The sequence below is a fragment of the Fulmarus glacialis genome, unplaced genomic scaffold (assembly GCF_000690835.1).
Source record: "Fulmarus glacialis isolate BGI_N327 unplaced genomic scaffold, ASM69083v1 scaffold42927, whole genome shotgun sequence".
Classification (NCBI taxonomy): Eukaryota; Metazoa; Chordata; class Aves; order Procellariiformes; family Procellariidae; genus Fulmarus; species Fulmarus glacialis.
In genome coordinates, this window is record NW_009224623.1 from 58,767 (window position 1) to 82,294 (window position 23,528).

Consider the following 23,528-nt stretch of genomic DNA (forward strand, 5'->3'; position numbering starts at 1 on the left):
ACTGTGCTGGCTGATCAAGAGACAAGTAGATCTGAAAGCCACCTTCCATCATGTACTAACAACATTGTAGTAGTACTTAAGAGGAAGCTGTATAGAAATAGACAGGAAGAATAAAATAAACATTCACACAAATGAAAAGCTATTACATGCTGCAAAGCAACATGCAATGATGGCAAAGTGTCAGAAAAACAGCAAGCACACATCTTCTGGCATGCACCTTTAAGTCCTATAACCAGAAATAAGGCACACAGAAAACCATGTAAGGGAAGAAAAGAAAGAAAAAATTATCAGCATGGCCTTCAAGAAACATGGCTAAATGTATTTTCTGGTGCTATTTATGTTCCCGATTCTGCAACCAGTTCTCTGCACACCAACTCTCCCTGTACTTTTGCACCCTTCTGATCCCAGCATCAAGATCCTACTTCTCCACCAATGTTGCTTCCTTACAGCAAAACTGCTGAAGCTCAGGTCACCTGCTTGAGTACTGTAAGCAGAGCTCGCCAAGGATTTCTCAGGGAGAGGGGACGAAAAAGATCCACTAACAAGATTACATTAACTTCTCACAGTGCCTTCTCAACATATTAACCTATCAGATGGGAAAATGTAACAGGCTAAATCCACTCTAACACTCTCAGAAAAGCCGTAGCAGGTTGTTAAGTTTCTGTGTCTTTTTCCATATAAGCAGTCGCTTATTCCTTGCCCATTTTCAAAGGACTGTCTTTTGCAGATCCCTAACTTCATCTAACCTAAAGGCTTTACTGAGCACAAGGGAAAGAAGGAATAGTGCAAGTTGATTCTCATCTTCATGTTTCTTACAAGAAAGCTATTCACCAGTTGCATCAGGGTCAGAGAGAAAAGATTCTCTGAGCTAAGTGGTTTTAAGGAGTTGCTTCTTGCTGAGGTACTCTCAATTTCTTGGGCAGCACAAGAGGATGCTGAATAAGTTATTGTTTTCTTCTTATATAAATTATCTCTGCTGTGCAATGCAAACCTCTAAGATGGAGGTTCATGGACACTGGCAGGGCAAGCTATCATAGCACCAGATGACCACAAGACCACAAGTCTCAAAGGCATTTGAATTCAGTAGGATTTAAGAGACTTAAAAAGTTTGGACAATGTAGGCCAAGACCCTTCGGAGCAAGGACTGCTATGGTACATAGTCCCTTTAGATTCTAATCCCTGTTTTAGATTCTAAAGACCTGTTTGGGTCTTTAGTGCTGCAAAACTATTAACAGTCACTAATGTCATGTTTGCTAACAGTTGCAGTAAATGAAATCAAGGAATTAACAGGCCTTACCCAAAATCAACATAAACTCTGATTTGCCAAAACCAGATCAAAACAGAAATTAATCACATGACCTGGCACTTACAAGTTGAAAATTTCCCACAGGCCAAATCCTTCATGTCCTTTTCAGGCAATGTTCCCACTGATGTCCATGGGAGTTTGCCCTTCATAGTCAGACATTCAAAGGAATCAAGCATATGTGTGGCTTTTTTTACAGTTTCCAGCTGACAAGCGGTGTATTAATGGTTTAAAAAGGTTTACAAGCCAGTCTTTGGGTAAAGTAGAAAAGCATCAACATTACAGCATCATACAACACCGATCATAGAATAAGACAGTGTTATTTCTGTATAGCAGTAAAACAATGAGGAGAAAAACAAATCCAGATTGGACAGGAAGCAGTGTTTACTTTTTCATTATCTGGTTTATAACGGTAAAGAACACATGTTCTGTGTACCTTAAGTGTAAATTCACATTTGTTGGCTCACAAAAGGTTACACAGACCTTCCTTTTGCATACCACTCAGTATTTCTTAGCTTTTACAGAAACAAGCCAGCAGACCAAATTAATTAAACTAGCATTGAAAACAGAAAGGAAAATGCACAAAAATAAGTGAATAAATAAAGTAAACCCACTTAATAATCCCGCAACACCTGGGGGATTGGCAACACCATCTGAGACATGTTTCACATCTCTCAGGATTTACTAGGAAGGCATAAAGTTGTGGAATCTTGGTTAAACGCCAGGCTGCTGTGTTATTGCCGAAGTGGAATGAAGCTTACCTGTCGAAGGCAGGAGCGTTAGCTTCCAGACCTCTGTTAAGCCTTAGATGATGAGAACCCACCTAAAATAAAATATTGGAAAGAGAAGAAAGAGAGAAATAACTTCTTAAATTGCTAGAGTCTTAAATCACTAGATGTCTCCCTTTTTCCTTCAGAGAAAAACATCTCTCTAACAGCATCAGACACCTCTAACACGCTCCGCACACCCACACACATAATATCCTTAATACAAAAGCCACAGCTTTTATTAGACAACAACATTTACAATTATAAGTGAAAACACGATTATCATTAAGCAAAGGGATACCTACACATCTTTTTATGGCCAAACAAATTACATCCCTTTGCCAGCTTCCTCCAGCAAATATCCCACACTGCCTCACACGAGCATGCTGTGTGCCCAGCATTGCTCCTGCCCTTCCCTCGGCAGAAAAGGCTGCAGTTATGCCAGTTCCATGGGTTGTGTCCCCTGAGTTCTTTCATCTTTCATTATTTACAGAAAATAAAAAGCATCAGAACAGTCCTTTGAAAACATGAAGGATGAAATCCTGTGCCATCAATCTAATAGGACTTTTAATATTGATGTCGACAACAGTAGCTTCAAGCTCCTTTTGAATGCTAGCTACTGTTATTACAGTATGCAGAGGGCTTCTTTCCTCTCCAAAAACTACACTGCTAATTATTTATAGGATCAAGCATTGTTTCCTGTACTTCACCATCTTCCTTTGTTTTTCATGAGATTGGTTTCTGCAACTCTTTCTAACACCAGTGCCAGCACACTCACATCTAAGGAATAAGTTATGAGTATTCGCCAACATAAATGAAAGCTGTATAACCTAATCCAGATTAGGCAAAAAAAGCAGACTGTCCCTACTAAAAAGCTGAAAATTCTGTTTAACTAGAGATGCTACCCACTACCCAAAAATACTTGGGGAAAAGCTCTGTGGCTTCATAACATACAGAACAACAGTGCTGGATACAGCTCCACCATACGGGCAGACCTGCTTTATAAAAAGAAGCAAGTACTGTACTGGATGGTGCTAACAGACAACAACACAGATTCTTTAGTCATCTTCCTTTTGCGCTAAATCAGTAGTTCTGAATGGTACCTAGGTGCTAGATTTAATGATAAAAAAGTATCAAATAATCTTTAAAAAAATCTAAAAAACCAGTTATATTACGTATTCTCTCTACTAACATATATGCATGTATGTGCATACTCATTCCAGTTGCTTATCCCTCTGTTCAGAGAATGCAAAGAGTGCTAGGATGATTCTTATTTGAGCTTGTAACTGTATATAAACTGTAAGTCACAGACCATATGTAACCCACTAGGCTTGATGCAATAATCTCCTGATGAAACCCTACATCTCTGCCTTGCAGAAGATCAGATTAGATCACCATCACCCTTTTGACTGAAATCTAGCAAACACGCCATCCAGACATTATACTTTGTTTCAAGGTAACGTGCTCCTATAGAGCTCCTGGTATCCCTAGATACTCCAATTTTATTGTGGAGGTCAATATCATCAAGCCAACCAGGCATTTCAGAAGGAAAGGTTATTCCAAATCAAATCGAACATGTTATAAAGATATTGCTGTAAGCTTCAGCTTAGGACATTAGGACACAGTCCCTTACAAATAGTTCCCTTTAGAGGCACACGAACACATGAAAATGTTAAACTTCAGTTAACTGTAGCCATTTGCCTGGTTTAGTTCTGTTTGTCTAAACACGCAAAATTTCCTACACGGTAAACCTAGAATGAAAGAGCTCAGCATTTTCACAGAATGAGCTTTGCAGCTCATTTAAAAAAACAATTAAATTTTATGTAACTTTTAAATTATAAGTAGCGAGAGAGATAAGTAAGGTAGGCTTTTTGATTATTTGTTTACCTGAAGCCCCAGTTGCTCCCAAAACAGTGGAACAGAACCTCTGATCTGCACAAAGGAAGAGACGTCATCATCCAAGTAAATTGTCTGCAAAAATAAAATAAAGGGAAGGAGTTCTGCACTTAGATCTATCAGCCTGTGACCCCTTCATCAGGTGACAGTTTAAGACACTGAACTCAAAGGGTAAAAAAAGTAAACCACGTATCTCACTGTATCCACTTACTGCTCAGCCACTTTTCCATAGTCTCACAGGCAGTGGAACAAAGCATAACGTATTTGCTTTCATGTCATCACAGTAGATTCAATTCACTACTCACCAGAAACAAGAGAAAATTTAAAACACCACCACTGGCAAGGAAGGAAGGAATCTTTCATCCACAATGAAAATGGATTTGATCTGGTGGAGACACTCAGGAAGACCAGCCATATACTCTCCCTCTGTCTCTCTCACAAAATTCAACTGTGCAAAATGTCATTGCTCCTTGTGACCGATGATGGGTAATGTCAGGTGTGGGATAAGCTTATCTCTTGCTTTATTTACTATTTCTTATTTCACTGCGCGTTGTGCTTTGCCAGTGTCCAAATAAATCTCAGTGAAACCAGCCGCTTTGCCACTCCCCTTCTGAGATACAGTGAACAGCATATGATCTACTGCTTTTCCAGGAGGCTTATAGCAAGAGGCACCAAACTCCCCATTTCCTTCCCTCATCAGACCTCAAACCCTCCCTTAATATTTGTTCTTATGATCACTGGTAACAAGCTGATTTTGAGTCAAATCTATGCGAAGTACAAAGACTGATTTCCCCCTTTGCCTTCCCCCTCCACCAGCCCCCAAGTAAAGCATTACATTACATGTTAACTTAGCACAAAAGGTACTGTCTTCGGATTCAGTATGACCACAGAGCAACTGTGCAAAGCCCGGCTCACTCCCCTAGCCTATACTTAGCAGTGGAATCCTGGCTGTTTTCCATGGGGAATACATGATACACATGATACGCATCTCCGTTATCTCATGCATGACAACGAGTCTTCTGCAGCCCTGTGGAGGAATGGTATCCAGGTCATCCAGGTAGCTGATTCTCTAACCGCATCATATCGTTTAGCACAACTGCTGCCAGCTGGCTAGTAGCACTCAAAATAGAAAAGAACATGAAAATGGGTTACTCTACAGCTTTAATGTGGTTTGTGCTTTTGGATTTGCCACTATATGTGCTGGCTGGGTGGTTCAGGGGAAGTGCCTTCATTTATCTTGACCTCTCATCTTTATAATTACTACCAATGTATCATTTTTAGAGCTACAGGTGAAAAGAAGTATAGATACACCAGAGAGGTACATATTTAAATATTCTGTCACCATTTTTATCTAGCTAATCTTTACAATATTTTTGCAGAGCACTTACAACTATTCCCATTTCACTAAGATGAAAGTCGTAAGTGACTTCGTCAAGGACACAATGTCAGTGTTAGAATGATGGCTAGCCCAGATGTAGTGCAAAACTGTATGTTTTGATGTTTTTAGCCTCACACCAATGAATTAAGAACCATTCTCTGTTGCACCTCATCCTAGCACAATCCCCTGCAAGAGAGGGGGTTGCTCAGAGAAGCTTCCTTGCTGAGGCCTGCCTCACAGCTTGAGTAACATGGCTCTAAAACATGCTCTCCCAGTAAAGTTTTCTAAATGTTGCCAGTATCTGAGTGCAGGAGCTAATTACCATGGCAACACACCGGTGCACCTCTCTTTGCGCTTCTGTGCTCAGAAGAGTTCATCCTGCATTTGGACTACAGGAGGAGCAGGCTCATCTTCTTCCTCTTTATCACATCCTCACTGAGACAGGTTGTACCAAGATGAGTCAGTGACTGCTAAACACTGAATCATCTCTTCTCTCACAGTCATGGACCCAGAGGAGCCAATTCTAAGGCAAAGCAAATTTGTGTAGCTCCACTGACAGCCCCAGCATTATCCTGACTCACACTAAATGACAATCAGGTCCTGAATCTATGCAAAAAAGAGTCAGGACTGGCTCAGTTCAAAATTTGACACGAATCATCACCTTGTAATGAGTTGAAATGAAACATCTAATGATGACGATTACAGACAAAGTTTCATATGAACTACAATTTGGCCACTCAAACAGCTTGCTACAGAGGATCGGTTTTCTTTACAATCTTCTGGAACACCCTGCTTCCATAACTAACTGAAAAATCGACAGCTCAAGTATCTCTTTGGCCAGCTCTTTTAAAAGTCCCAGCTGCAAATTCTCTAGACCCACTGATTAAAAGATAATAATTCTAATTTTAACGCCTGCAGTTTAACATCTTCCTGCGCTACAGTTTAAATGGAAAGTACTTCACAGTTACAAACCATGAATATATAACCTGCCTTCTTTATGCCAAATACACAAGAGAAAAACAAACATTTCTGCCTTTCTGCATTAACAGATGCTCACATTTCCACTTACTAGTGATTCAACATTGTAAGAGTTAACAGATGTTTGGTACTCCTATCACTCACATTTTCTGTTCACTGGTTTTCACCCATTACCTCTTCTAACTGTTTTCTGCTCATTAAACTGTCCATTTGGAGAACTGAACAACAACAAAAAAAATTCAAACTATTTGTGGATCATTCCTGTGATCTAAACAGGATGCCCACATCTGATGTGATGGGCAGGGGACGACCTCTGTCAGGATGAGGTCTAATACAGAACTCCCCTATGATGATAGGGCATTCTAAAGAAACTGACATTTTTATGCACATTACCATGTACCTTTTAGAAATTCAGATGTGTCTGAACCGGGAGCATGGCCTCTCCAACACAGTCATTCACAAGAAAGTTCTCCACATTAGCACATATTTTTTTTCTTTTCACTTGCAACACTCATCATTCTGTTCTCTGGAGCAATTCTGCAGTCTTTCACAATCCTTTCACCTCATTTTCATGACCCAGATGAATCCAAAATTATTTTCTTCAAAGCTGCCAGTGAGTTGGAAAAAGACCTAGTATTTTTTAATGAGTGGGAGAGTAACACCCTTTTCTGCCAGTCATTCCTTCCTAAACAGACTGTAAGCATTAAGCATTACAACTGTGCAAATCTTCCCTAAATTTCAGCAATACCCCCTACTCTTCATTCACCACCCCAAGGAACATGACCCCTGATCTTTACATTGCCTTCTACTATGTATGCCACTTGACTTTACAATAATAGTGGCAACAGCCTTCCTACCAGCAGACGTATTAAGCGAGCAGGTTGAAAGACTGAGACTAAGACGACTTTCCAGTTCAGGAATGGACATAATCTTAACACCCATATACACTATAAGAAACCACATTTGTTAAAATCTTAAATAAGCACTGATAATACATCCAGGTTAAAATTACACTCATAAATAAAAGATTCCAACTTCATTGCTTATGCAGTTCCAGCATTTATGCATGATTAAGTACAGAATTTCTTTTCTCATATTCTTCCAAGCCTTGATCATTTTCGTTCACAATGTCATGTTTTCTACAAGCACATATCTGCCCCACTTTTTTGTCGTTCTAATTTTGACTTTATTACCCTGTCCTCTAGCAGATCCATTTCTCTTATTCTAAGGCACTACACATAAGCTGAACAGTTCTTTAAGAAAAGAAACTATTCCTTCTTAAAAAGCACTTTATTTCCAGAATTTTCCTGTCCTCTGTTTTCCTTAACTCACGGACGAGAAATACATCCAAGAAGATCACACGAGTTTTCCTCTAACAGTTCAACAACAATCAGTTACATTTTGGACAACACTTTGATACATACTGCTAAATCTTTGTCTTTGGGCATCATAAAACTATTATGAAGTCTTACCTTTTGTCTTAGATCCAAAATGTCAGCAAGTTGTTACCTACTTGCCCCAGGAAGAATGTTCATTCCTATCAAATCCTCAAAACACTCAAGGACTACTTCATTAATCTCAAAGGGCCTGGCCCATAGAACAATCCAATCCAGTCAGCTGGATGGATTTTCAGACACATTTCCTGCAGTTTCCCATCAGACAACATAATAGCAACTGGATACTTAACCCATGTGGAGGATCTCTTCGCCTTGATAATAGATTGCCTGTCCTCCAACCTCTGGTATTAGAATTTGCCGTGTTTTTCTTTCAACTTCTGCTGTCTCAGACTCTTTTTGTGGTCTCTTTCTCCAACTCCAGGATCAAGGGTGATAGTGCTGACAGTTCAAGAGAACATTTCTCAATCTTTCTATTGTGTTGCGTAGGGTCAGACCCTGCCCCTGTGATCCAAAGACCTTTCCTGGAACACAGGCTTCATGCACAAGTACTGCTAGCAAGCTTCTGAGCAAGAAGCAAATTGGTACCAATTCTGAGCAAGAAGCAAATATCTACATCAATCAGTTGGTGTTCTAATCCCAGTGCTGCTCCCGTTCATCACTTGGAATAATTTATTCACTAATCTCCATCACTCAGCTTCATTAGAAGAAAATAATTATCCAGTCACAACTTCAAATGGCAAAATTCATTACAGACTCAAGGGGCACAGAGACACAGTCCATGACAAAATGGATACTTACATGGCCTGTTCTGGGATCCCCAGCTCTGCCACACAACCCACAAAGTGCATGGATAACAGATGGCCTAAACATACCTCTCTGTGAGTCCCTTTAACTCAGGACACGAGATCCAAGGATATACTTGCAAAATAATCCTCTTTGCCCTGCCTGGGGCCATACTAAAACTTGATCCAGAAAATAAATTAACCACATGATTGCATCCGTTCCTCTCCTGGAGAGCTGTTGGTCTAGGGGTTGTTGTGAAATAGGGATCATTTTTCTTAATCCATGCCCGACATTTTTTTCATAAACTGGAAGAAAGGGAAGGTTAATCCAAATTCATGGCATTTCCTTTTAATGCCTTGTCAAGGTTTCCATTTTCTTTATTGAACAGTTCCACGAAGGGGAAAACAACTGAAACCATTAATTTATCTTTGGTAAATTAGAGCTGTTCCCTGTAAGTCACATACTAAGATACTAAGAATTTAGCACAACTCTTTGGAGGGTAACTGGGGGAGGAGCTGAAATGTAAACAGTGACAGGCACACAAACTAAATGAAAAAAGCATGCTTGTTTCTCAATGCTATCAGCAGAAAAGAATGCGATACAGTCTCAACTTTAGGGGATTAATAGGGGAGGAAGAAAAGGGTGAAGGGGAACATTAAAGCTATCACTGGGAAACAGAGTGTGATTTTAAAACTACTTGAGGATTAACCGCAACACTGCAAGTAGAAAGGGCTGCCATCCCATTACAAAATACTGGCAGCAAATCTGGAAGTAGACATTAGAGAGATTTCAAAAAAGCCCTATTTTCTCTTCCCGTCATGTTTTGTTTTTCCTTAAGTGTTTCCTACCATTTTTTCTTTCTTCTTTTTTCTTTGTAAAGATGCAAGCCAAATGATCAAATATCTGAAAGATCTACTAGTAAGTTGGGGATTTTTTTGAAAAGCAAAAGTGAAGTGAGATATTTAACTTTTTCCCCCTTCTTCTCAAACACTGTGAGTCACAGCAGTTAAGTGAGCCCACAAAAAATGACTCATTGCAGAGTTAAAATGCCACAAGGCTAACTCAGTGGGAGACAAAAGCATACCATCTATGCATAAAAGAGCTGCCTGGAGATAAGACTAATTGTTTCTCCCTCTTCTAAAACCAGAAAAATTTTAGAAGTAATTCCTATAAAGGGGGGAAAAGTCCTGGCTTTTCAGAATCCTTGGGTGCTATTTATCTATGAAAGCACACAGCCAGCATGCCATTATACTGTACAGGCTGCAGCAAATGGCAACAAAATGTTATTCAGCCAAGATATTACCTCACAGGCGATTAGTCAGTAGTCTACTATGAAAGTAGGAGAGAGTTTATTCTAGGACTCTTCCTTCCTAATGCTAAGTGGATGCCAGCTTGAACTGGATCTCTGGCATCCCAGTGGTTAGCCCAACTTCGCTTTCTTAGGACAGGCATTTTGGTAAAACTAGTATTTCTCACCATGAGCAACAGCAACCTTCTTTTCTCCTTTAAAAACAAAAACCAAACAAAACTACACAATCCTTTAAAACTGCAAACCCTTGTTATAATTTTCAACCTACTCGAGCCTTTCACCCTATAACCGATTCACTCTTGTGCTTTTGCTTACTCAGTTGCATAACGCTCAAAATCCTTCAGTCCTCCCACTTCTCAGCTGCCCCTGGCTGAACGGGAACAAAGCACAGCAGTTCCTGTGAAGGGTCTGACCCAGACCCCGCTAAGGGAAGCATTAGCAACCAAGTACTGTTTTGCCACTTACCAGGAGCCAATCCCCAGGTTTTCTGCTGGGATGCAAAGGCCATATCATTTTTCATGCTAATCACTTGCAACATAATGTGCTCCAGGAATATAATTAAATAGAATGAGTTACTTCTGACCCAACTAGTGAGCAGAAGTATTTCCCATAATTAGACAACTGCTAAGTGCAGTGCCGCACTGATCTGAAAGCGTGAGACTGATCTGAAAGAACGCTGACATCCCTTTCTAACATTTTCTTTCCTCTGCATTTCAGCAACAGAACATTCTTCAAATCCCGAGTAACTTACTTTGCACTAATGCTCATGAGAAGGCACTCAACTAAAATAGCAGACTGTACCAAGTTATTACTTAAAATGGCATATGTCCCTTCTTCTGTTCCCAAGTCCCAGGGGAAAATTCCTATCTGCAGATAGGAACAGACCTATCTGCATCTCCCAATGCACTGACAGACTTTCTAGAAAAGATGCAGATACTGCAGGACTTGACTTGCAGTTGCTTTGGAGCAGAGGCACAAAAGAGAATTATTAGCAGAGAATTCAGAGACTGATATTAGAGACCCAAGCACTGCAGGGGAAGAGTTTGCATCCAACAAGCAGAATTTGTGGAAGCCTGAACACTAAGCAGAAAGCTGCCAGGCCAGCCTACTGAAAATGCAGGCTAACCAGGAAAAGGAGGGAGATGAGCAAAAAGCCACCCACATCCCTGATAAGAACTCTGACCACCAGGCAGAAAGTCACATGTGTAACATTGTGCATGCTTTGAGCATGTCTTAGGGATCAAACCTCACCAGCAGACTGGGGAATACCAGTCTGCAACTCCTCCAGGCCTTCTGCTGAGCAATGCAGCGCTGTGAAGTCTACATGTGTCCTTAGGCAGAACCAGGTGAAGAGGTTAAAGCTGTACAAGGCAACATCTTCGAGTAAATTTTGAAAGTGCCCAAATATTGCTGGATTTTGGACAAACAGGTGCCTGCAGGCATGCCTACCTCATGCAGTGGGATAACAGAAAGGACAGCACTGAGTGTGAGCCACTACACTCACACAATGGCATGACGAAATACTAGTGCTAAAGTATGGGCACTTTTGAGGGGGGATGCCACCCTCAGCAGTCAGGCACAGTCCTACAGTGACAGCTATAACTCTTCTGGAACAAGTAATGACACTGCTAGCTTAAGCATGTCTATGCTACACTCACTGAGTCACATAGAGACGTCTCACCAGCCTCCCCTTATGAGCATCACCTAAGCAATCTACTTTCATTGTATGTGTACCTACATATATAGACACATACATACACATATAAAAACAATCTACACTACATACACAGTTTTGTGGATCTGCCCAAGAAGACACTGAAAACAATCAAATTTTAGAACCCTGTTGATCCTTGTCCTTTGTTGATAACTACTACCAGCCATTTATCTATTCTGCTTATAGAGACATCCATTTCTGTGTGACGGTTCTGACTGCTAGTAATTACTACTTCTATTCAAAAAGGAAAAGGTGATTATACTTGAATAAGAAAGCACTCATTTCAGCTGGCACAGAAGATTTCAGATTCTTCAGGGTCCACTGCTTTTTGTTCACTTTCAAGGTAGTAAGCTCCATGTGTAATAAAACCAACTTACTCTGTGTTATTTTGTTTGGCTGTGTCAATCAAGGGAGCCTGCTGAATGCATTTCACCCATATATTTTGTCTCAGCATCAGCTGGAAATAAGGTTTGTACCATGTATGTATAAACACCGTGTCATACCACCTCTCACTGGAGAGAATCCCCCACAAAGCAAAGGGGAATATAGAGCAAAGTCTCTTCCAAAATGAGTTGCTCTGGAATTTGCCTGACTCTAAAAAGATGGTGTTTTTTCTGTTTCCTTTACTAGCCAAAGATTATTTGATTCCCAGCGAACACTGCTCCTTTGCTGGGCAGCTGCCTCTTAACTAGAATGATATATTTGGGCGCTGAGAGTTCTTCTTCACCATAGCACAGCATACACAACTTGCCTTCTACAAATGTTGTCCCCACTGGTCTGCAGAAGTCCTGTGACGCAGGAAGTTAATAATCACCCTCATTTTATAGCTGAAAAACTTACTGTACAAAGAAGTGATGGATTCAATCCAATAAGGCAGACAGGAGTAACTTGAAACATGAATATTTATGATCATAAGATTTTATATGATTCTAAGTGACTTCCTTACAGCCAAAAGCAAATCTCAGCTCTAGTCTTTGCTGAAAATACCCCCAACATCCCTAACCAAATTCTTTTACATCAGTGTAGACATAGTTATGCCACTGTAGTGCAAGGGACTTTCAGTGGCTAGCCCAGCAAACCTGGTGGTATGGACCAACAGAGATTCTTAAAATGAATGAAAGAGAAATGAAATGTAGAGACCATTACTTTCTAGAAAATCTTTCAAACTAGTTCTTCTCCAACATTCTATAGCATAGGAAACATGATGAATTTTAGAAAAAATGTACTTTAAAATGTATGCAGAATGTATAAAAGTAGGACACTTATTCTGGAACAGATTTGAAAACATTCTTTTGTTTAATACATGGGCCTCATGACTGATAATGCTAAGCAAGTTTCGTGCAATTGAGAAACTTAGTGTTACACATGTTGATTTCGCATGAATTAACACACAGAGCTCTCTGAATGGTTTAAGAACCCATGTCTGTATTTCACTACGATATCAAATGGCCAGACTTTCACATTCAGGAAAAAAAATCAAATGTATTAGTGAAAATTGCGTGCACGGAAAAGTCAGAAACACAGAAAAATAACAGATCGCAAAGAAATGCTTAATGGGCAAGAACAAATAGATCTGTCATGCAATAATATTTTAAATATTCTTGGAAAAAACACTTGCTTTAATTCTTGTTGGAAACTCTGCCCCAATTAAACTTAAGTGGACTGAATTATTCAAAGCTATTGGATACATCCACTTACCTGCTCTGTCTCAACGAAGTTAGACACATGTCCATCATCATTGACCCCTCGAATATGAAACCGGGCACCAGCTCGCTCACAGCTGATACGAGAGATGAGGCAGGCTTTCGCCTTCTTGTGGGAAGCATAAACAGTGCGAATGTCCACTACACCACAGATCACTTTCAGCAACCAGTCAGAGCAGTTCACCTGGTAGTGTTTGAAGGGCACGTGCAATAGCTGGTTCCTGAAAGGTTCAACAACATACAGATACATTACTGAATAAAATAAGACAGACAGGCATGGGTGCCACCCCACAACAATCACTAATTTAAGCACTTAATGTTTTGTGACCCTTTTTCTATTGTACCTTTACTTTATCCAAAACCAGGAAATTTCAGGAAGAAATCCTTCTGAACTAGTACAGTGAACAGAACATGGCAAATTTTAATAGCACAGCTGCCACCAAGGTGTTGTCCTTATATCTTGTACCTCTGTCTTATAAATTTAGATGCAAATGTCACCTCTTTCAGCTCCAGAAATACATTTATCTTTAGTAATCTTTTTCATAAATTACAGTGCTGTCAAGCTAATTTTGAACAGTAGTGCCCGGACCTTAGCATACACTACAGGATGAAGAGCCATTTTAAAACCCACCAGGATTTTCATGAAAATTTTTCCAAGCAGAAACTGGACCCATAAGTCAACGGAGATATTGCAAAAAGTGCTACTAAAATTAAGAGGAATGCCTGTTTTAACCTTCAATTTATTTTAAGATCAACAACCCAAGAAACCTATCATGCCTGGTTAACAGTGATGCTAGTCTCTTCTATTATGATAGTTTTCCTCATTTCATTTTTCAAAATGTGCCTTTAGTCACAGATGAGGGCCAACAAAATCCCTTTTATGATATTTACTGCTCAACAGCAGATCTGTACAAGAGTTATTACATCTAGCGAAACCCCTGAAGAATTGTTCTTCTAGAGTACAGCATTTCTCTGAAAAAGGTGCAAGTCATTCTTACATTTTTAAGCTTAAGTATGTAACAAAAAGCAGCTCTAAAACAATTTTTGGTATCTCTTCCACCTCCTTCTAGCTCTACTCACAGAGGAAGTCCTCACTCAGACAAATTCCAGTAGAATTCTGTTGTTGTTGCAGTTCATTTAATAGGCAGTTTGTGTTGCTTATAACTAAGTTGTCTTTTCATCACGTAACTATTTATCCCATTGTTTACTTTTCTCAAGAATCTATTGTTTGGCCTGAAATTTCCTATATTACATAATTGCCTTAAGATAAATTTTCTTTGGAACATCTTTTTGCCCTAAATGCGATGTTGTCGCCATTCATCCCTGCTCTACAACATATAGGAGAATGGAACCTCTTCAAGGGCTACTTCTAGATTAGCCAGAAGCAGCAAAGAATGAAAGTTCAAATACTTATCTTCCAAGAAGAAAAATTTCAACAGACAGTACAGGTAAAAAGAGTTGCTTTAAAGGTTGTTTCTTTATTAAGGGATACTGCCACCTCAGGAGTTTCATCACTGGAATATAGCTCATTTGTGCTATGTGTCTAACTTGACATGCTTGGAGAGCTTTTTGAGAGGGATGCGTAATTAGCACAGCTGAAAGCAAGTTTTATCTATCTCTCTTCTGAGTTAAACTAAAACACAAGATCTTACCAGTCAAAATCACATCATAGCTAGAAAGATTATTTAGCCTGAATGAACTGCTCTCTCATGTTTATTTATCACCCATTATGAACTTTTTTGCTTATTTAATATTCACCTACTTCGGGTAACAAGACTTATCACACATTCTAGCAGCACACCCACATTTAACTCTGCCAGTTATCTTCCACCTACATCATATAATCCTAATTTATTTCCAGTTCATCTATGCTTCCTGTGTGACTATATTTTTGTTTAAAAAGAAAAAAATTAGGGTATAGGAATTCAAGCATTCTGCCAGAACTTGCAAAGCAAACGAAACTGAATTACACCCACCTAGGGAAGAAAAAACCCAGCATCTGTGTGTTTTCCTTTCCACTCAAACAATACTTACCACAACAAGAAATACTTTTTATTTGCTTTATAAGCACAAGAAAGTAAGAAGTACAGAGCAGAGTATCACAGGAGTTTCCTTCTGTGGAACATACATTTACACTGAGCTGCAAACATATTAATATTGATGTTTTCAACACAAAAAGTAGGGCACATTATGGAAACATTAAACTACAGACTTTAAACACATACACTTTTAAGAAATAGAAGATACTTCAGCAGAGATGATGGGATTTATGAACAGTTCAAGTGCAGGTTTCTATTAGATAACTTTTAAAGCAAATTATTAAAAAGAACTGCAGGGGAAACTATTCATGACATGTAGAGACATGTTTCTGTAGTGTGAGCAATACATCTTGTGTTTCCTTCTTAAAAACACAAAATGTCCAGTTATTAGAATTGCATTTCACTGTCAGATTAATTTTAATTAAACAGAAGTTACTTATTTGACTCAGGTTTACCATGAATTCACTAAGGCTACATGCCCTGTAAAATGACATGACAATGAAATGAAGGGGGTGCACCTGAAATGCATACGTTTGTTTCCCTCTGAGAATGTTTGACCAATAAGATACAGGTGGGGATGACAGAAGACTTCGGTATAACATGCAGTACTAACCAGAAGAACGAGTTACCAGATTCATAGTGGTTATCACCCTGCTTCTGAGCCCGCACAGTCAGGTCAAAGTTTGAGCCTGCATTAGGCCAGGAGAAATAGAACATCCCAGAGTTCAGTATTTTCTTCAAGGCAGTAACACGCTCCTCTTCCTTGGTTTCTTCCTGGAGAGGACAGAAATCTGTTGCAGTAATTTTGTAAACTTCAGCGTCCAGGATTTTTCCCACTGATGTACAGCCTGTCACCAGGACCAGAAAGTGCAGCCGAGCGTTACCTAGAAGGTGACAGACAGTTACAAAAAGGTTACAGGTGGACACAGGCTATGCCATTTTGCATCTGTCCTGTCACATGCAATGCTGACAGGGCTCCAGCAGAGGCCAGTATCTTTGCTTCAGAAGAAAACAAATACAAACAACAAACACATAGCCTATGTTTGTTTACATTTCTGAATTCCTTTTGACTGCAGGTAAGTGAGTGCAATTGCATAATATTCCACAATACTTACACATTCCCATCCTTTGCTACATTAGAATGTGGTTTTCCCACTTACTTTATGAAGTGGAATGAGCTTGGTGTGGGGATACTACTCAAAAATAAAATTTCATCACCCTAGAAAACATACAGTTTTCATTGGATTTCATTGAAGGGAAAGGTAAAAGACTGGTCATTTATGAGATAAAGTGTATTTCTCACTATGGATTTTTCAACTGACTTCTGAATTGTAAAGATATGAAGCATTCAGATTTCTTACTGGCTTCAGATGAAGCTGGTGTGTTCAGCCATTCAGAAAGTTTCAGTATTACCAGTTCTCGAGATTTTGCTTTTTATGTCACAAAAGAGTGTACATGATTAGATGACAACCTCAATTATCACTAAAAAGAATTCCAGCTCTTACGGCTGTGAAGCAAAGTGTGAAATCATGAAGCAGCTGAATTTCAGGGCCCCAAAACTAAAAGATAAATTTTGAAGTTTGAGAACACCACTGTAATCCGATCTCTCGTACCCAGCAGGATTTCAACCGCTGCTCATTCTCTCTGAAATGATAAAGTAAATAAGAAACAGCAGAACAATTGTTCTGAAAACACTGGTTTTGCTAGGAAGAAACTGTTCAATTCACTTAAATTGGCCTTTAATGGAGACAATGTCATCCTATTCACTCCAGTTAGTAAGAAAAGGTGGAAGTGAGCCAAGATTTATTGCTCTAGCATAGCAGAAACAACAGCTGACCTGCCAAGAGCAAGCTAATTAGCTAAGGGCACAGTGACAATCTGGGACAGTATGGTTTCAGTCAGCAAAAGGGGACACTTTGTAGGACCACTCTTCAACCCTCCACAGCGACCCACTGCCCAAAAATGCAGACCAACGCTCATGCAACAACTAGTTTTTTTCTGAAACACTGGCAGGGGAGTCATTGCTTCCAGGTTGCAGGTTGGCTACGGAAACTTGAGTTAGGGGTGGTTTGCAGCAGGGCCAGAATATTTGCGTAGGCACATGGGACTGGAATGGCAGGACAAGGTGGGGGATTAGATCTTATTCATTCTGTTCTGCTGACTCCAGTTTTGCATAAAGGCCAGTGTAGGTGGTGATTACTAAAAAGCCCTGTTCACCACATTTCTTTCTGTAACAAGGGTATGCTGTGTTCTCCTTCTTGAGTGTTTTTAAGAAGTATGTCTTCTGTATTTTTCTAGATAACACTGTAGTGGAGGGTTAGAAATATATAAAACCTGACAGTTTATTCCTCCTTTGCACTTGAGTGTGCACAATTATAAAGGATTAAGTGTAGGAGATACATCAGTTATCACTGCGATAGTTCATACCCGACTAAATACTGTCTTGCAGCCTCCAGAAGGGGTTAGGAGGAGTTAGCTATCTCTCAGGATAGCTAATAGCTTCTGTGACTTTGCTGAAACCATGCAAAACTGATCAGCTCAAAGTAAACTTCACACATGAGAAGTTGGAAGCAATGTATAGAAAAACTATTGATATGCCTTACTATCAGTCAGCTTCAGGGACAGAAAACCAGTAGTGACATACTCAGAGAGCTAGCTGGCTGAGACAAAGAATACAAGCACTTTCTTTGGCTTCAGTGACTTTAAACTTTCCTAGAGGGTTCAGAAGAGATCGAATGAGAAAGTCAACATTAAAATAGCCAAAAAGAACAAAAATTTAATAATAGTGGGCTTTTTATCTGTGGTTCTGTCCTTTGAGGAGCTCGTAACCTGCAGAAAGTAACTGGATCTAAACAAAGCAATTCTTTAGTTTAAGAAGGCAACAAGTAGAAATAAAGCATGACAGAAAAGCCAATCAAAACTACAGTTTTGCCTTACCTAGAAACTTGCTACTCCTTAGCAGAGACTCTAGACTCTTCTTACTACCTTGTCCACTCAACCACTCACCCCCAAAATGGGAGACACATCTACACATGCAGAGGTCCAGCATCTCCACTCCCCCAAATCACTAGCTAATGAGCTCAAAAATAGTAATCACAGCTAAGAAGCTACTGCATTGTCCCTGAAGCATCAGGAGATTGATGGCTTTCTGAAGCTGTAATATTCTTTCCTGCCACTGTGCAGTAACCCCACATAAGAGAGTTGGGGTTGCTTAGCCTGGACAAGAGATGGCTCTGGGGAGACCTTATTGCAACCTTTCAACACATAAAGGGGGCTTATAAGAAAGAGAGAGAGAGACTTTTTACTAGGGCCTGTAGTGACAGGACACGGGGCAATGGTTTTAAACTGAAGGTGGGTAGGTTTAAATTGGATACAAGGAAGAAATTTTTTACAATGAGAGTGGTGAGACACTGGAACAGGTTGCCCAGAGAAGCTGTGGATGCCCCATCCCTGGAAGTGTTCAAGGTCAGGTTGGATGGGGCTTTGAGCAACCCGATCTAGTGAAAGATGTCCCTGCCCATGACAGGGAGGTTGGACTAGATGATCTTTAAAGGTCCCTTCCGACCAAAACCAGTCTATGCTTCTATATACACAGAATAAGTCTTTACAGTACTCCATGGAGCAGCCTTCATCCTTCATGCATTTTTCATGATGCCTTTGAACAGAGGCAGGCTGGCGAAGAAGTTCACACTTACAGGCCAGAAAATTGGAGAAAAAGGAAGTAAAGAGACAAATAGATTTAAGCTACGATAAAGCTAGCCTGCTTTGCCGCTTTTGTCCTCCTAGACTGCTCTGTGAGCTGAGGTGGTCTTCAGATCAACTCTAACCTCTCTGATTTGCTTAGATCACTCAGGATATGCTACAAACCAGCCAGAATGTAGAAACCCTACAACACCACAGCCCCAGCTTAACACAGACCTCTGACTCTGTGCCTTGGAAAAAAGTCCCAAGCCCTATCCCCTGATACCACCTTCATCCCAGGTGGTATTTGGACAGCGTTCCTGGGAATCAGCTCTAGACTATCACTGCACTATCCGGGGGAGGAAGATCCTTGCCCGATGTGCATGCCACTCTTGGCACAGGGAGCAAGCTAATCACAATATTCTATTGACAGTGCTCAAGCCTGTGCCCTGCCCCATTTTTATTCACAGTACAGATGGCAGCCACAGGGTCCTGAGCAGAAGTAGGGCTCCCATCAGCCTTTCACCCTTTCAGAAATTCACACAGCAAAATTAATGCTACCAAAACACTACTCCACTATTTATCTTTTAATCATGTCTCCATTAAAGTCTAAGAAATTACCCACCACTAAGCTATACATATACACAGTGAAACAAAGCTTTCCCCGTCTTCCTTTCTTTGCCAGCAACATCAGTTTATGTCTGGGAATCTCTTCTTTCAATCCCAAACCTTTTTTCTCACACTGTTTCCCCTCAACTCAGGCTGCCAATGTTTTTAAATTTATCGATAATTACATTGGACAAGTTTGTAATGGAAATGATAACTGCGCTACCTCCACTCAGGCTTTCACTCAGGCATTTTGTCAGATTCAAAATGCTATTCCAAGGAATAAAACAAAAGCATTAATATCCAAATAGTACCTAATATTACCTAATAGTACCTAACATTACCAGCCACAGGAAAAAAGCTTCTGCTTATTTGCCAGTCACTGCAAGTCTGATTATTATTATGGATATATTAAAGCAAAAAATCAGTCCATTTACTTCTAAATTTAAACTTTAAAAAGCCAATGTGGTTTCTTTTCTGGCATGTAAATGTCAACAAGCCATAATCTTTCCTGTTGAAAATAGATACTTATCATGAAAACAGCTGTATCAGCCACAACCCTACCTAAATGTACTTAAATTTAAGGGTAGAAATTGCTTCAGTCAAGATGGATGCTGTTACCGGAGCAAGTAATTTTTATAAAAAGCAAAATTAAAATCAACTTTCTCCATTTCTAAAAATTGCAGATACTAAGATATTTGGTAATTGTTCATTTATTGCAAGGAAAATAACATTTTTAGCTGACAAGAATTTACTGAAAAATTCTTTTAGTTCCTAAACAATTCATTTTTATTATCCAGTAAGTCTCACAAAAGAATGCAAGAAGTTGCATTCCTGGTTTAGTACACCCACCCCCCCAAAAAAGAATTTAAAAACCCAACAAAAAGCCAAACAAACCAACTAAAACAAAAAAAAAACACCCACCAAAAAAATCCTGCTATCAACACAACATGGAATTTCCTACGATAGGTGGATTTGTGAGGCCATGGCACAAGAGAGAGAGGATTTTTTTAATTAAATTGGTTTTGCTGAGCAAATTGAAAATATCACAACTTTAATGAAATAGATCAAACTGAAACACCCAGACATTCCTTAAAGCTAGAAGGTACTTCCCCTTAAAACAGCCGAGACTATTCCATTAGTCCCTGCAGCCTTAACTTTTGAACACTGCAGCTCACTACCATTTCCAATTCTGTAATTATATTAAAAATACTGTTCCTTTTAAGTTTTCAGTGAAACTGTTTTTATGCAAGTAGCACTTGAAGTACCAGACTAACACCAATCACAACAAAAATACATCAGATAGTCCAGTCAAATCCACCTGGCAGCATCATCAGGAAGCATATTATGGGTTACAACCTTCGAAAGGAGCTAAACAGTCCAAGGTATTTATGTTTCTTCTGTCCAGAACATCAACAGCAACATGGAAAAAAAATACTACAGCCATGAAATAAGCAGTCACCGCTTAAGTGTAAGCTCAAACAACTCAGGAAGCTGAGTTTTAAAATGCTGGCAGTGCATCCTCGAGATCAAAGGGAGAATTAATGCTAAACCAATTCCCTAAAGTCAGTGGCCCTGCCAGTACTACTACTGCAGCCAGTCTACGGAGGCTCCCTGCTCTCAGGAGCTCCCTCCATATCTGGAGTAGGGGACAGGCCAAACTCCAGTCTTATTTCTTGAAACAGGAGCCGAACAGTTCCTACCAAAAAAAGTAATTAATGGAAGTACACTGGGTGGAAAATTTATGGTAATTTTCCCTTGATTTCATGTGCAGTACAGTAGCAGAAAGCATGTTATATTCAGCCAGCAGCTGCAAAGTGCATGACGAATGCGGCCAGCACCTAAGGCCAATAAAAAGCAACCCAAAAAAATGGAAAACTTTTTCCTGTGAAGCAGTCAAGGCTCCAGGTCTGGCTCTTACACTTCACTTTGTACCAATAATCACATCAGCTGCAGACTATTTACCAGGCCCCCCACCTTGGAAAACAACTTTTTTTTTTTTTTAAACCTTTACAAGTAGTCTAATGTACAATCCTGCTTCATATTAGCCTTTCTAAACTTTACACGTAGATGAAAGTGATGTAGGAACACAAGAACTGCACCTGGCGATCATACCTGTGGAAATGTCCCTCATTTCCTTAGGATACAATCTGGAATGTTTTAAAGAAATCTCTGAAACAATTTTAGAGCAAGAATTGAAGTGTTCCTTACTGGTCATGCTTTCTACAGCAACACATTTATGAAAAAGCAAGACCCACCTACAGTACTAAAGGAAGAAAAAAATCTTTCAAAGCTTATGGACCGAATTTTGATCTCAGATAGATGGGTATAAATGCTCATGCATCATGACCAAGATCATTATTTTGCCCCATTACAGCTATAAATCACCACAACCGTCTGTAAAGAACACTTTCGAAGAAATGTAAGAAATGTTTTGCTCACAGCGATATGTGCTGAATGCCCTTTTATCAGGTTGCACAAAGGAGGCAGAGGATGAAGAATATTTGGCATAGAAACAAGACAAAAATAACTTGCATCCATTTTTTTAAAAGCTCTTGTGAAACCAACTGCCTTAATCCAAGTTGAACAGGAAACACAGTTCTGGTATGTCACACCCTACAATAATAAGCTGCAGTTTCTGTATTTAACCTGTCTACATGACTCAAGACAATTGTTTCCCCTGCAGTTTATGGGATGACTTCAGAGTTGCTTATTATGAGCTGCAGTGAAAAGGAGGAAATATTCAATTCTTATTTTGTCCTTCTTAACTGTAAATATTTCACTCAAGACTGCCTTTTAAAAATGAATTCGCTCCAGTTTTTGCTCTTTCTCCATTCCAACACAGTCAAGCCATTGCCTTATGTTCCCTCAGCCTGTTCCATCTCCACTCCACACGTACATCCACTTCACTCTATAGTCCACTGAAAAACAATTTGCAAAGTATTTTTGCCTCTCATCTGCTTTCAAAATTAACCACAGAACACAGCATAGGAGCAGACTCTAAGCATCTAGCTGAAAATCTCTGAGGAAATCTACAGCAGAATTATGAAAAGAACCAAGATTTTCCAAACTATAGTTTTAGTCTCAAAGATACTTTCTCCGTCTTCTAAATACAATTACATACTAGGAAACGTTCAAAAGGAATAGAAAACAGGTACTTAGTTGTCCTTTTTGCCTTTGAAACTTCTTCCTTTCAACTACACATTGTATATGTGCAAGTGCAAGAGTATATACACAGTCAAATTAATTCAGAATGCCTCCCCAAGTAGAGCAGCTGTATTAAACTAAACAACCTGCGTGGTGATGGTGTCAAAATACTACCTTACGTACATACCCCTTCCTGACATCACAGTGCCTAAACCAGACACTGCAAAGCCAGGTCTTTTAACACTTTGCTTAAGATGTATTTGCTAGATCTTCTTCAGCAGCAAAATCTTGGCTGAGATACAGCTCAGAAACGCCGTACAATTCATTCTGCTGCCATCCATCTCACAAAAGAAAGCAAAAGAACTTAGTGAGTCATGTTAACAGACATAAGTACATAGAAGTGAATGTTATTACTGGTGGGAAACATTAACTTTGTGAGTCAGTTTCACATATTTAATCTACTTTCTTGTGAAAAGCACGATCTACTTTGGCAGGCATACAGTGTGATTTATTTGGACTCCTAAGTAGTGATATTCACAGATTAATTAAAGTGCTCAAAGACATCTTTCATGTCTTGGAAAAAAGTCTCCCCTTCTGCTTTACAAATATACTCTTTTAATATCCCAGTGGAATGTACTTTCACAAATATTTTCAGTTAATTTAGTACTTATGGTCTGCAGGTTTCCAGTAGCAAGGAAAAAATACTGATACTCCAAAAAAGTCTATGTGATCACTGATGCCCAGTGAAGAGCTGGCCAATTATACCCTTGTTTGCAGCTGCTAGAATACATTATATATAAAAAAAAAAAGTTACATTGCATTCCTTT

The 23,528-nt window shown here is 39.5% G+C and overlaps 1 protein-coding gene across 1 annotated transcript in view; it reads right to left on the reverse strand.

The window, feature by feature from the left end:
- SYNJ2 (synaptojanin 2) overlaps nt 1–23,528 on the reverse strand; it is a 57,219-nt gene that overhangs the window by 31,885 nt on the left and 1,806 nt on the right. Inside the window, exons 2-5 of the mRNA XM_009582192.1 lie at nt 15,881–16,151; nt 13,224–13,449; nt 3,958–4,041; nt 2,065–2,126 (exon numbers count right to left, since the gene is read on the reverse strand). Of these exons, the coding sequence (XP_009580487.1) occupies nt 2,065–2,126; nt 3,958–4,041; nt 13,224–13,449; nt 15,881–15,984 (476 nt within the window). The 5' untranslated portion in view covers nt 15,985–16,151. The remainder of the gene's footprint in view (nt 1–2,064; nt 2,127–3,957; nt 4,042–13,223; nt 13,450–15,880; nt 16,152–23,528) is intronic.